The 15,155-nt window shown below is 33.4% G+C and overlaps 3 protein-coding genes across 7 annotated transcripts; 2 read left to right on the top strand and 1 right to left on the bottom strand.

Moving 5' to 3' along the window:
• The first annotated feature begins 777 nt into the window (after positions 1–777).
• Positions 778–2,768, top strand: LOC111305878 (protein mago nashi homolog). The gene is made up of 3 exons (XM_022903742.2): positions 778–1,086; positions 1,565–1,741; positions 2,406–2,768. The coding sequence occupies exons 1-3, from the start codon at positions 868–870 to the stop codon at positions 2,463–2,465; spliced, it is 456 nt and encodes a 151-aa protein (XP_022759477.1). The 5' UTR covers positions 778–867; the 3' UTR covers positions 2,466–2,768.
• A 1,166-nt stretch (positions 2,769–3,934) lies between these two features.
• Positions 3,935–5,510, top strand: LOC111304546 (nucleoside diphosphate kinase B-like). Its single transcript, XM_022901174.2, has 4 exons — positions 3,935–4,152; positions 4,452–4,500; positions 4,772–5,003; positions 5,126–5,510. Exons 1-4 carry the CDS (start codon positions 4,102–4,104, stop codon positions 5,238–5,240), a joined length of 447 nt encoding a protein of 148 aa, XP_022756909.2. The 5' UTR covers positions 3,935–4,101; the 3' UTR covers positions 5,241–5,510.
• A 408-nt stretch (positions 5,511–5,918) lies between these two features.
• On the bottom strand, positions 5,919–11,553 carry LOC111304545 (uncharacterized). Of its 5 annotated transcripts, none has more exons than XM_089750290.1 (10): positions 11,438–11,553; positions 10,524–10,724; positions 8,983–9,092; positions 8,016–8,084; positions 7,786–7,901; positions 7,625–7,679; positions 7,092–7,212; positions 6,741–6,788; positions 6,434–6,595; positions 5,919–6,310 (listed from the first exon to the last, which is right to left on the bottom strand). In XM_089750290.1, exons 2-9 carry the CDS (start codon positions 10,606–10,608, stop codon positions 6,450–6,452), a joined length of 750 nt encoding a protein of 249 aa, XP_089606416.1. In that variant the 5' UTR covers positions 10,609–10,724; positions 11,438–11,553; the 3' UTR covers positions 5,919–6,310; positions 6,434–6,449. The 5 variants fall into 5 exon arrangements, with proteins under 5 accessions (XP_089606416.1, XP_022756904.1, XP_089606415.1 ...); XM_022901169.2 differs by having other exon boundaries at positions 6,501–6,595; positions 11,438–11,548; XM_089750289.1 differs by lacking the exon at positions 11,438–11,553 and adding an exon at positions 10,848–11,325.
• Positions 11,554–15,155: the final 3,602 nt, after the last annotated feature.

The following is a 15,155-nucleotide window of genomic DNA, read 5'->3' as shown; positions in this document are numbered from 1 at the left end:
ATTAATTGCTTCACTCTCATATATGGATGTTTCAAACATGTCTTTCCCAAAAAAAAAAAAAAAAAAAAAGAACACAAATGCATTAAAATATGGTTGAATTGAATGCTTGAAGCAGCAAATTGCAAATTAAATTCAGTTGAAAATTATTATAAACTCAACTCACGAAATTAATTTAATTTGAAAATAATTGGACCTATATAATTATATCAATTGAGTCTACAAAGTCACAACTAAACCCAGTTAGTCAAATTTCAGTTAAAGTTTAAGAGAATTTTTTTAGCACACTTGACAATAACAACTTGACTGTAACGAATGTAGTTTTTATTTTTAGGTTCAATAATATTAGAATTGATAATTTATATATTTATATCATATAAAATATTAAAATTTATGTATTCATATTTTATTTTACATAAAAATTACGTATTTTAATTTATATCTACATAAAAAATTAAATATATATTTTTATTTTATTAAATTTATATATAATTATAATTATAATCTTAAAAAAAAAAATTTTCGTACATCAAGTTTAAGTAAGATATTATTATCAGCATTCAGCAAATTTAAAAAAATTAAATAAAATCACCCAGCGTATGTCAGTCTCCGTGAGGCTGCGAAATATCAATGTCGTTGTCATTCTTAATCAAACTAAGTGTAGGCAAGACAATGACTAAAAGCCCAGACCAAACCAAAGATCGATAGCCCAAGAACTGTATTTTGAGTGGGCCAAATGAGTCGACAAATACTCAAATAATTTACACACTGACCCATGGAGAGATCCACAAAATCCCTTTGATAGGAGTCATGTTCTTTGTTTACGTTACTGTGTAGTCAAGAATCTGAGAGACACACAGAGGGAAAACAATGGCGGCCGAAGAGGAAAGCGGAGAGTTTTACCTCCGTTACTACGTGGGGCATAAAGGGAAATTCGGGCACGAGTTTTTGGAGTTCGAGTTCAGGCCAGATGGGAAGCTCCGATATGCTAACAACTCCAACTACAAAAACGACACCATGATCCGTAAAGAGGTCTTCCTCACCCCTGCCGTTCTCAAGGAATGCCGCCGCATCATCGCCGAGAGCGAGGTTCTCTATCCTTTTCCTTAATCTTTTGCAGCTTATTTTCTGGAATTCAAGTTTTCCTAGGGTTTTACAGAAACATTAGTGAAATTAGTCATCTTATTTGTATGGAAATTTGGGTTTTTTTTCTTGTTTGCTCAATGTTTTGTTTTAATAAGGATTTAGGATTTGTTGTGTTCCGATTTTCATTGATATTATTATTTTTTTAATTTTATTTTCTGTTTTTACTACTTTTAGCTTTTCAAATTGCGTGCTTTTTCCTGCTGGGTTCTGGGTTTTACTGCTATTTGGTACTTATAAGTGAAAACCTTACCACATTATCTTCTTCTTTGATAAGTTAAAAGATTTAGCTTTTAGTTGATAATTGATTATTTCTATGATTTATGGTAATTTCTGTTTCTTGTAATGCTCTGTAGGGTTTATATTTGCAATTTTTGTTGTTTTATGGTTTCTGATACAGTTAAAATCTGTTGGTTTTGTGTAGATCATGAAGGAAGATGATAACAACTGGCCAGAGCCTGACCGTGTTGGACGGCAGGAGCTTGAGATTGTGATGGGGAATGAGCATATCTCTTTCACTACTTCAAAGATTGGGTCACTTGTCGATGTTCAGAGCAGTAAGGATCCTGAAGGGCTTCGCATATTTTATTATCTGGTTCAGGTCAGTTAATATATATTGTCAATCTGCTATTTTATTGCTTTCATCCATGTCCTGAGCCCCTTTTGGCTTTTGTATTGTATCATTGAGTATGGGGATATGGTTTTCCTGTTTCTACTTTTCTTGTTTGTTGCCTCACATGTTGTCTGTGACGGTAATGTGAAACAAAGATGATTTTGATTTCAATGATGGATGCTTCTTGACTGATTGTTGTTAATTTGTTTCAGCTTTGGCACTTTTTTTTTTCATGTTTGCTTTTAAATTGCAATACTGAAAGACAAGACTAATGTTTATTTTTGCTCTTCTTTCAAATGTCTATCTGAAAAGAACTACAAAATTAGTTAGGATCCATATTGGATCAAACATAAGGGTGGTCCATTTGATATTCTTACCACCCCCAGTGCCTAATAATACAGATTAGATGCCTTGTTATGCTTGGAATCTGACCAGACTTGTTCCAAGAGGTGGAAGAGCTTTATAAATGTTGTCTTCAGTAGTTTATCGGATTCCTTGTGCTCATGCATACACTGATACATAGATGTTGATTCTTATATGTGTAGTAACTCTTGTTGTGCTGATATTTAACAGGCTATAGTTTATTGGATCTACTGCCTTCTGCTTATCTATTTCTATTCTCTGGTCTTATTGCCATTTTTTGTTACTGCAGGACTTGAAGTGCTTCGTATTCTCCCTCATCTCACTCCACTTCAAGATCAAGCCTATTTGAAGAATGATTATACTATGCCATACTGGTGTGTCACAAGGGTCGTTTCTGCTTTGGATATAGCTGCCATTTCTTTTTCTCTCTTTTGATATTCCCTTTTCAACTTGTTAAGCTAAGTGTATGGTTGTATGAGCTATTACAGTGATTTTGGAACTTTGGCCAAAATGCATCTGTTATGAAGGCTTTGGTTTTCACCGTGTTTTCTTTTAGTACTCCATATTAGATCCTTAAGTCTGTACTGGATCAAGTGAATTAGGTTGAACGTCTGAATTGAAATCATATATGATACTGGATAGACTTCTTTGATGATGATGTCTTCAGACCAATTTGTACAGCCATATCTCTACTTTCTTATTACTTGAAATCATAAACCCCTTTTTTTTTGGTGTTGTTTTTTTTTTTTTGGGGGGGGGGGGGGGGTGGGATGATGAATGAAACATCTCCATTTTTGCTTTTATCAATATCAACCAGCCTCTTAGCTTAGTCCTTAAAGTTTCAACGTCGGCTTTAGTTATAAACTAATTTTCTGTCCTTTTTAGAAGAGCATTCTCTGTCGACTGTCAATTGGCTTGTCAATGTTTCTTTTTCCTTGGATTCTATACGCCAAATCCTTACGCACCATTAAGGTGTTTCCGACAAGTTTTACATGAAAATGCCTTTACCCTAATATTTAAGTAAATACCAAATAAGATATAGATAAATTTGAAGTTTAAATTTCAAAATTACTTGATAAAGGTCTGATAAAATTAACTATCAGTTTAAACTTCAGTCCAGCATTCTTGGTAAGAAACCATTCTAAGATTAAACGAGGTAAATTTCGTATGATTATTAATTACAAAAAATTAAACCAAAATATTGTTTTTGATAATTATTTTATCTTTGGTAAAAATGTTTTAATTAATTTAACAAAAAATGATGAAGAATTTCATAACTTAACCAATGCTATGAAAAGATAAATTGTGCAAATTTTAAACCAGAATAAACCAAAAAAAACAATTGACAAAAAAAGATAAAATTTCATTCGACGTTAATGATTAGCAGCTAATTATAGCAATCACTGTAACAGAAGATAAAACATCACTGTAACAGTTATTATAATAAAAAAAATAAAGATCTATTACGGAAGATATTATAGCAAATCATTCTAGTAATACTGTAAATAAAAATTTTACTATATACTATATCGGATAACTATACAAAATTACTATTTATAGGTGGTCATCACTTTAATTGCAATTTGCGCCTAAAAAAGGTTCTTTTACAAGATATATATATATATATATATATATATATATATATTAGACGGAAAAATCAACTGAACAAATAAATAAAACCACGTATGAACAAATATATGTCGCTGTGTCCGAATCGGAAGATTGAAATATTGAAATGACAAGTGTTGTTTCATAATTAATAAAGTTTCTTTATGGTAATAATTTGGTCAATAAAACAAAAAGGCGGAAAAACAGAGCGAAGAAGTCAAGTTGTATTTAAACAAAATAGCCAAAGAGCACGAATCCGATATTCTGTTGAAACTAGGGTTGGCCGTGTACGTGTATTTATTTATTTAAAGGCCTTACCTCTCTTCTTCTTTTCTCATAAAGCTGAGAGAGAACAAGAAGACAACAAACACTCAGAGATGGAACAAACTTTCATTATGATCAAGCCTGATGGGGTCCAGAGAGGCCTGGTATTGCTTCTACTTTACTCTTTCTGATTTCGGCCTGATGTCTTCAGCCTGGTAAAATATTGAGATGGAAAGAAAGTGACAGGCTTCTTAGTTTTAACTTATACAAAGTATTACACAAATCTTGATTTTAGTTGTTTTTCAATCTTTTGCATGCTGAGGAGATAAAATCGAAGACCTTTTGAAATGAATTTTTAAAAAATCTATATATGGAGCTTATGAAAGGTTCTCGCTTTCTCTAATGCAGCGCCTTATTTTTTCGATTGTGGATTAAAAATGAGAAACTTTTTTGTGTTTATCAGGTTGGTGAAATCATTAGCAGATTTGAGAAGAAAGGCTTCTATTTGAAAGGTAAATCTATCATTTCGCTAATAATTTTCTCTGCTTTTACCCATGTCATTATATTCCTGACTGTTGGTTTCTGAGTTTTTTTTTTTTTTTTTTTAAATTGATTAACGTTTCTTAAGTACCTTAAAGGATGATTGAGAGTTCTCAATGCTTCAGTAATATTTGAATTCAACAGACGAAATGGATGGTGGATTTCTAAATCTATTGAAATTATTAATTCTATACAATTTTAAGTGGAATGTTACTTATCCGACATTGGATGTGTCTAATTTAGGGTTGAAACTCATCAATGTGGAAAGATCTTTTGCTGAGAAGCACTATGCAGACTTGTCTGCAAAGCCTTTCTTTAATGGGCTCGTAGAGTACATTATCTCTGGTCCAGTTATTGCTATGGTTTGGCAGGGTAAGAATGTTGTTATCACTGGTCGCAAGATTATTGGAGCCACAAACCCTGCTGAGTCCGCCCCTGGAACAATCCGTGGTGACTTTGCAATTGACATTGGCAGGTACAATTAGTCTCCTTTCTTTCCATTCAAGTATTAGAATGCACACCTTTTTGAATTTAGTTGTATTGTCTTTACCACACTATTTCATAGCAATATGTGTTGATTTGGGCTTCTTTTTGCAGGAATGTGATTCACGGAAGTGATTCAGTTGAGAGTGCAAGGAAGGAAATTGCCTTGTGGTTCCCCGAATGCCCCTTTAACTGGCAGAGCTGCCTTCACCCCTGGATCTATGAGTAGATTTTTTGGTCTAAGCAATTACCCATCATGGCATCATCCCAATCCCATTTCCGTTTGCTTCTTGTTATTGAATTTTTTTTATCAAGTTTTGACTTTGTTATGGTCTGATGATGGCGTTCTTGCCTATGGTACTGTTTAAGATGTTTGTCTGATGCCGGTATTTTTATGCACTCGTGGTGGTATGTTATTGTGAATCAAGTGCTGAAACTTTGTAGCATCTGGTTATATTGGTTTGTATGATTAGAATTTCAGTAGGTACTGATGTTTGAATGCTGTGGGTAGTGGGTGATCTTGAGGCTTTCCATTAGTATGTGGCAGTTCATCTCATGATTTATGCAACTCATTTGTATCATTGAAGGATGGGGGCTAATTAATTCATCTACCAGAAACTGCAGGATGAATCAGAATAAATGTTGAGGTGAATTGTCACAAGAGCTGCTTGGGCAAGGTATTAGTAGCGGGCCAATGGTAGACAAATCACTCTCTTGTATTGGCCCATTTTCTATGCTTTAGAAGGCTTTGAATGGCTATCCTTCTAAATTTCAATGGTTTCGCTTGCTTGACCTCGCAAAGTAGGCAGGCAGGCAGGCGAATACAGAGTTTCCATGGTAAATTGTAAGGTTAATTTGAAGGCACGCATTGGTGGAATTGAAACCAATCAGGGAATTCGTGCCAGAATGATACCAAGCAAGCGCGCTTTAAATAATTGATTGAATCGTTGATATCAACCTAACAAACTCTTCGATACTTAAGCTTTCTTCCTATGTCTAGATAAAAATCGGCAATCCTTCTTTTCTGAAAAATAAAAAGGGAACACCACTACCACTTGTTTGAAAAAAGCACATGTACATTTATCTAGTCTATCTTAAAAGACATCTGGTGAAAGGAAGGCGACGTGTCTAATTCATAGCACGCATCTTGGCTCTTGCCATCACAGAAACACTTGTTTAGTCTTTCAGCCGCTAATATTATCGCGTAAGAAGACCGTATGAGGGCAGATCCTCCAGCCGTGTTATATCTTCGAGCAGAAGCTCCCTCTCTAGTTGACGACGGGTAGCTTTCATCACTGTCTGTAAAACCAAATGCCAGAGAAAGAATGATTCAATAAATGATCATGCTGATCTGTTGCACTATGATGACGCAACAAAACGCAGTAGTAATAGAAGGTTAGATCAGGGTATAAAATTTGTTGCCTTCTTCGTTTATTTATCACCCTATTATCCATATCCGAAAAGAAGTTTCTGGTTGAAGAATACAAACATTGAAGTCCATGTACGATGCACGCATGGAAAGCCATTGATGGTCCATTAACTTGAATGTGATGCAATAGAGAAGATCAAACGCTGATTCATTTTCTACCGAAGGCAAAAAAGCACAAACAAAAAAGTTAGATTGAAGGTCTAAAGGACTCAGAAAAGAAATACTAGTAATAGTGAATAAACTTCCATGAAAATATTCTAAACAACAAAAGTTCAAAAACTTAGAATAAACTGGCAATACCTGATAGGAACTTTAAGAAAATTGCTCCAATAATTGTCCTTGGTTTGACTGTAGAATTGAAGCACACTGTTAACTGATGAAAAGTATCAAATAGCAATCTTAATGTAAATGCTTAGCAAAGAAAATAAGAATGGCTTAAATTGACACATATCCACACATGAATAGGACTCGAATTCACTGCTCGACAGGAAAAATTGTGCTGTTGAAAACAATCATCGAATAGAAACAAAAATCAGTTGTCTGAAAACAGAGAATTTGAGTACTCAGGAGATCTGTCCTTCAGAAAGAGTATTTAGTATAGATGCCAGAAAAGGATTCTAGCACATCACCTCTATTTTCAAGGATACATACCTGCTTCAAGATCAAGCATCTGAATGAGCATGAATGTGATGTTCACACCAGCCACAGCAAATGGATATTCCCACACAGAGCGATCACCTTCCTGTTTCCAAAGGAGATCCTGGAAGGATTTCTGCATTTAAGATACACTTTAGCATTGGATGAACAAAGAAAGATCAAAAGATAAAGTTAGTGAACGAGCAAAACTAGATTTTAAAGTAAAGAAAATGTAAAAGAAATACATTCCCAGAAATCATGAAAGTTAATGATCATTTTGAAATAGCTGTTTTTGTTATCTAATTACTTAAGCTAAAGTAATTCCCTCCTTTTTTTTACCTTCACCTTTGCATTTACATCTATAGTTATTTAACTTTATTCATTGCGTGCATCATAGCAATTCAATTGGTAGAACCCCTTTAGATTTCCTATTTTCAAACATCATAGCTGAGAAAAACCAAACAAAATGAGCATGCAAAATACTGGAGAAAACTAAGGAAAGCAAGACATTGTGAATCAAGCAACAGCAGAAAAGTAAAAGCACATACTGGAAAATTTCTAGCAAAGAATAACAGGTTCTCCAATGATATAAAACCACCACCCCTGTGACAAAAATCCAAATATTAACAAGTACCTACCAAAAAGATAGTCATTTAAAGAAAGAGAAAATGCACAAGCAACAAGGAGAAATAAAAGGAATCTACGCTACCTAAAATCTGTCGATGGATCCTTCCCCTGCCACCCCATTTCCTTCCACTGCTCAGATATTAAACCACGTAGTTCTTCTTCTGGAAATGCAGCATTCCACAAGGCCCTTAAAGCTTCCTGTAGAAAAGCAGCAATAATGAATTAGAAAATAACCCTCATAAATCAGGATGGAATATTATAGATTTCAAATTGCACCCCCAAGTGTAAATAGCATCATTCAGAACGGGGTACCTGATGCTCTGGGATTGAACTATCATAGGCAATATCTATACGATTCTGCAGCCTCTGCAAGCATTCCTCCTGACAGCATGAATCCCAAGATTAATTTTTGTTCCAGTAAATGTAAAGTAACAGAGGAAAATTGAAATTTTCTAAGAAAATCAATCAACATGATGCTTGACAGATATGCCAGCTTAGCAGAAATGGGAAAATGCAAGGCTGATGATAAAACAAGAACTAACCAACCAAACAAACTCATACAGCTAATATAGGAGCATGCCATTTTTTCATACTTCAATAATTTTGCTAAACAATCCCAAGATTCAAGTGATTGGAGTGCCATTTAAGTAATCATGTTGCAAAAGAAGTGTTATTATGATCTATTACCTACATATGTGATTTTTGTAATGAAACCAATTGAGTCACAAGTGTCCTCAATATTTAATAGTAGAAGACCACCCTGATCACCCTTTCAATAAGTGACTGGATTGTAAGGTCACAAAATGACATCCATAGGACATGCAGGACTGATAAAACAAGGGATTAAAATCAAATAGTAGAGATTAAACACAAAATTTGGGATCAGATGTTAGCATTAAACAACTTGGGAAACATCATTAGTTAAAGCGATCAATAGCATACCAAGGAGCAGGGAAAGGACATGAGAGATCCTGTCATCATATTTCTATTTCTTAGAGGATAGGGAGTTATAAATTACACATGAAATGGGCAAATAAACATCAAAGTTGACTGGGTTAGAAAGTTTGGGATCAGATGTTAGCATTAAACAACTTGGGAAATATCATTAGTTAAAGCAATTAATGGCATACCAAGTAGCAGGGAAAGGGCATGAGAGATCCTATCATCATATTTCTATTTCTTAGAGGATAAGAAGTTATACATTACATGTGAAATGCGCAAATAAACATCAAAGTTGACAGGTAGAGATCCATAGATTGGTCAGATCATAAAACATTACCTGGGAAGGGGTTAAATCAAATGATGGACGAGTATCACTCTCTCTTCTCTGTGCACAAACACAAGAAAGACCTCGACCCAACCATGCTGTTGATCCTGCCACAACCTCAGCTGTAACAAAATAAAACACTTTACTTATGAAAATCACTAATGAAAATGCAGTTACTAAATCTCCATTTCACTTCTTTAACAATTTCAAAAGTAGCAGTACCTAAGACAACAAAAGATTCTAAGAGATGGTTCACTTCATCAGCTAATAGAAGCAAGAGAGAGAGAAAGAGAGAGAGAGAGAATGCAAATAGGAAAAAAACGCCAGCCATCTATCTCCAACCAAGATTAGAATAGCAAAAAGGAAAGCTAAGCATTTGCTACCCTACCAAGAAAGTAGTAAATCTTCATTCTAAGTATGAGCTGTAAAACCAATTAACAAGAGAGATACAAAAATGATATGAAATGAAATGATTTTATCTTAGGCCCAAACTTTTCTTCTACACAAATGACAAAGATTTTAAATCCTAAATGCTGAAATTCTAAGCAAGTTTTGAACCATGAACAAAAAGTGCACCTAATATAACATGAAGGAAAGAGCTGAGAATCGATCTATGAGAACTTAATCAAGCATGATTCTGGCAGCCTTGAAATGAATTGATGAATGGCTTCTATATAAGAGAGGCACGATCTATTTGCAGAATAGAGTGGCATGAAAATTAGGTTAGATTCCGCAGATCTCAGAACCAAAATAGAATGAAATGCAAACAATTTTCAATCGCGAAAGTATCAAAAGCACTCTTTAAGATAAATGAAGAAACAAAATCACAACTAATTGGCTTTATACTTTATCAGATCACTTTACTTTTTCAATTTCATGCAAAATGTTCCAAACAACAGAGTAACTAAGCCATGCAACTTTGCCCGTTAATTTAGGTTTGCCTGTAAAGTGTAAACTACTATAAAAATCGGATGAAATTTCCTCATGACATATAAATTTCAAACCTCTAGAGTATGAAATCATTATTAAAGATAAATGCCAAAAAACATGAAAACCAAGAAAAAAGGATTCATTGAAACAATCAAAATTTTCAAAAATTCAAAGAAGAATGTCTCGGCAAAAATAATCAGTACATCAATGAACAAACTAACCAAAACAAATTTGCGCATCAGCACACATGAAGTTAGGGATCGTTTTTGGCAACACTCAAAGCTCACTATACCTCACAGTTCAAATTTTGGAGATCCGTAATTTACTCACAGAGAGAGAGAGAGAGAGAGAGAGAGAGAGAGAGAGAGAGAGAGAGAGAAAATTTTGAGTAAAGAGAAATAAAATAGGTCATCTAGATTCAGAGAGAAAGAAGGTTTAGAGAATATAGAAGAGTCATAAAAAAATTCTAAAGACTCGAAAGTAGAGAGGTGAGAGAGATTTACAGTGTAGTACATAAAAAATATTCTTATTTTTATTTTTATTTTTATTTTTTATAAAAAAAAAAAAAGGCGAAACACGGAAAATAAAAAGAAAAAAAGGATTGGAAATTAGAGCTTAGTTACCAGAAGTTGAATGGCAGGTATTGCCTCGCTCGAGACCTTGAGAAATCCTCCTAACAGCGACGAATGAAGCTCCTCTATCGTCCATTATCACGTCTTCTCTTCTATCGCCTTCTCTCCTTTCACAAAGACTTTATCATTTCCATTCTCTTTCAACCTTTCTTCTCCAGAAACCCTAACAAACACCTTCTCCACAATCCACAACTGTAATCAATGAGATAAGAGAAACTGAATCAAACTCCGATTTAAAAAACAGAAAACGCATTCGAATTTTACTTAAACGAAGGAAAATGTTAAGTAAGTAAGAGAAACAAATCCAAACAGTACCAAACAAACAGCAACTCGGTCACAATGAATAAGAACGTAAAACGCAGGTAAAAACGGAAGGTGACCGCATCGAAACCGGTCAGAACTGAATCAAACAGAACCTAAATGTTAATTTCTTCGTTAGAAACAAAGTTCAATTAGGTCGCGAAGACAATTAAGCCAATATAGCTTCGAAAAGCAGAGCAAAGTCAAGCTCCGATCAGTGGCTAACTAGATTCTTGAAAAAAAAAATTAGAAAGAATCTTGAGAGAAAAATCTAGAGAATCTTTAAATGATAAAAGAAAAACGGTAGGGTTTCGAGATCTAAAACAAGACGGTATCCATTACAAGCCACGGAGCTCTATCTTCTTCGGTTTTTAGGGAGGTTGTTTGGAGAGAGGAGTTGGGGGGGGGGGGGGGGGGGTTGCGATTTTAAAGAGAAGAGAAACGGAGGTTACGAAAACGAAGGGGAGTTAATTAGGTAACACCCCCCCCCCCCTTCCTTTTAGTTTCCACTAATTTTTTAATTTATGCAATTGATAATTTTCCTTTTCCCCTTTTTGCCCACTTTTTTAAGGTGAGGTACGGATCCTGAAAGAGTGAAAGCTCACCGGTCGACGGTCGTGCTTTAAAGAACTGCCTCTAGTGGGAAAGGAAACAGTGGTTCGGCCAGTTAGGTATTTCCTTCAGGGGCTTTTTTGGTATTAAGACAACTTGTCACTTGGTTTATATTTATTTGTGCAAATTTTTATAATACTATTTTATTTAGAAAAAATCTATTTTATCAAAATATAATATATATATATATATATACTCATGTAATGCAGAAAAAATAATTCAAGTTTAAATTATTAAAAAAAAATCAAGTTTGAAAATAATTAGTGCAAAGAAATTAATAACTTATCATCGGCAAAAATATATATTTTAAAGAAAATACTACAAGTTAGGATTTAGGATTAATAAAAAAAATACTAATATATTTATTCAAAGATGTAAAGTTGTTGCCTTGTTGGTTTAAAATTGGATTTTCGAATATTAAGCAATTTTTTTCGCTTCTATTTTTTTCTTTTCTTTTAGTTTAAAAATTATGTACATAAAATAAAATTTTTAGCTTTAATTATTTAGCCACATAACTAATGTATTTATGTTTATTAAATTTTTTATTTTTTTATTTAGAATTGTTAGGGATCATTTGAGTTTTTTTTAATTATTTGAAATACTTTTTCAGATAAATTATTTAGAATACTTAAACAAGTTTTTTTAAGAGTTTAATTTACTTTTAAATTCTTTATTTTATTACTTACTTATTTAAAGAAGATATTATAAATATAAATTCTCTTAAATTCGTTATTTTTAATTATCAATTCTAATAATATATATAACTTATTCAAGGATAAGTGACACTTAAATACATATATTAAAGTCATTCCTCAAAGTTAATTAGCTAGAATTTTCATTTAGCGTACATACATGTCCAAGGAATAATAAACATTATAATGATTTCTCGTTACAGAGGAAAGCGGAAAATGAAATGGGAAATAAGAATGGGGCAGAAGGACAAAAATGCCCTAGTGAAAAAAAGAGAGAAATGTCACATGGCATGTTTGGGTGGGAAGGGACCAAGGCAAAATTCATTTATGTGGGACCCCAACCTCCCACAGTAACATCATTTGTAGTATGAATTTTTTTTATTTAACGGTAAGAGAATTTTAGGTTTATTTATTTATTTTTATTGATTTAAATAAATTTATTTACGTTAGATTTAATAAATTTATAAAAATTGTTTTTTATAATCTTTCAACTAATTTAAACATAAATAATAAAAAAATACATTTTCTTTTTGATTTGATATGATAAATACCACCAAATTAGGGTCAAGGTCCACACGCATGGCTCTCCCTCTCCCGACAAAGTTGTGCTTGCCTTTACGTGGGTCGCAAACTTGCATGTAAATACTTGAATGGACTAGAAAAGCAAGCTTTTCAGGAAACCTTTTTCTTTCTTTTATTATTAGGAACTTTAATTTGGGACTTGCACGTTAAGAACTAAACCCCAATTTCACTTAATTCTCGACTATATGGTCATTAAAAAATGAATTAAACGTTTCCTCTTTAAGATGGTTTCATCCACTTGATGCTTTTATCATAACCTTAATATATGGACATGAAAGCAGCGACTCATATGAGTGAAATGCATGAATAAACAATCATGAAAGATACACTGAAACTTTATAATTGATTGAAAAAAGTTGTAAGGACCGAATCAGAACTATTAGGCTAACCCTTCATATCTCAAATAATTGTGACTTAAAGAGGGAAACGAACAAAAGATAAAGAAAAAGATTTTGTAGATAGGGATCTTTCTATTCATCTTCCACCATCCTAAGAGTAACCAATGCATGTGACTTTGTGAGGACTAACGTATGTAAGCACTAAGCACAGGTTGCCGAATCGAGTCGAAAAAAGGCATTGGCAACTTGGAATTGGCAAAAGGTTTCAAGAGTAGTGTTAGGTAAAGCTATCCAAAAAGTGTAATCTTTCATTCCAACCAAGCATGACACCATGATGGTTGGGACCTTTGGCTGGACAACAAGCTCGAGGACAAAACAATCGTGGTCACTAGGACCAAACTTGTAAACAAGCCGTTCGGGTCTTGCCATGGTTTCCCACACACATGGAACTTTAAAGTTTTTGTAACTCAACCAAATTATTGCTCAATTAGGCCTTTTAGACTTCATATATATATATATATATATATATATATATGTATGTATGGTTCTAAATTTGTTATACATCGTCAAGAAATTAATAAGGACAGTTGTCATTATCATTGATGTTAATATTACCTTTAATTTAATTCTTATATATTACTATAAAAATATGGTATCATTTAGTTTGAACTAAATATAAGCAAAGCCCTGCCAAGATACTAAAAGCCAAGAGGATTAACTCAAGGTTGTTCACCAAGAAACTGAAGCCAGCCAGAGTAGATAAATTCAAACACCTTCTCAAGAAAAAGTAAAACTTGGAATCCATCAAACCAGTAAGCAGCTTCAGTCAAGTGATCACAACACCTAAAAACCCAGTGAAGATTCCAATTTCCAAAAGTAAAGTTAATTATCAAGCAATATTACTAAAGCAAGTAGGGAAGGCAAGTGAAAAAAAGTCTTAATGAAATAATATTTATAGTATCAATTTAGTTTTCTAAACCTTTCAAATTTAAAGTAGAATGGAAACAATGAATTCATGTTGTTTGTATCACCAAGCGTAAATTACTATAACTTAGATGAGCTTGATATTGAAATCCAAAATGTATAACCCAAGAAATTATAAGTGTTGACAACATATGTTTTTTACAATTCCATCCCCTTCTCTTTAATTCCGCCATTTCTCAAAATCTTTGACCTTATAGATGATAATATCTTAATTAATGAAATAAATCAATTTGACTTTGGTTTTGTCACGAGCCTGCTTTGATATAGCATTGTAACCATATATATAAATAATTCCTACAAGATTGGGCTAAGATAATAAGTTAAGAGGATCGGATCTCGCAAGTATGATTAAAATTAATTTGATTAAAGAATCTTATATGAATTTCTTGATTCAATTATTAAAAATGGGTTAAGAATTCTATTAGTTATTGCCTTATTGGTACTTGTACAATATATTTTGTTTGAAAAAAGATAATGTATTTCGGTTAACCAAAGGGGAACATTGCCCAACATAACCTCATGATTCAGTCTAGATTCAGTCAAATTTGGATATGGCTGTCATGTTATGCCTGCCATGCCAACAACTCTTTAGATTTAATTATATTCCTCGCCGGCTCAAATCCAACGTGTGAAACTCTCTTTAATCGATATCTTTGTTGGATCGATCCCTTGTATCTGATTGATAGTGTTGTAGTGGTGAAGATTTTCAGGTTGCATGATCTGCTCCCTCTACTATTTGTTAATATATCAGAAAAGGAAGCGATGGTGAGGGTGGGTTTGCGCATAAAAATCTAAGAAAATATATTACATGGTCAACAAAATCAAACCCATGAATCACCTGAATGGGTGTAAGGCTAGGAGTACACTGTACCCTTTTTTTTAATGAGATTGATCTTTTATGTAAATTGCGAGAAAAACAAATTTTACTCTGAATATTCAGATTGAATTGATAGTTTGATTAAAAGTAATGAAAACGTATTCTTGAAGTTGCGTTCAATTGCAATCTTTGTCAATGCGTTTAAAAAGAGAATACAGCAATGGCAAGATGAAGAGAAGTAGCAGAACCACATGGAGGGGGGGGGGGGGAATTTTGAACAAAGCCTGAACTAAAAGCT

Source organism: Durio zibethinus, chromosome 21 (assembly GCF_047325235.1).
Source record: "Durio zibethinus cultivar Kanyao isolate XHJ-2024 chromosome 21, ASM4732523v1, whole genome shotgun sequence".
In the NCBI taxonomy this organism is placed as follows: Eukaryota; Viridiplantae; Streptophyta; class Magnoliopsida; order Malvales; family Malvaceae; genus Durio; species Durio zibethinus.
Note: the sequence above shows the minus strand (reverse complement) of the source record. Positions and strands in the feature narration are given on the sequence as shown.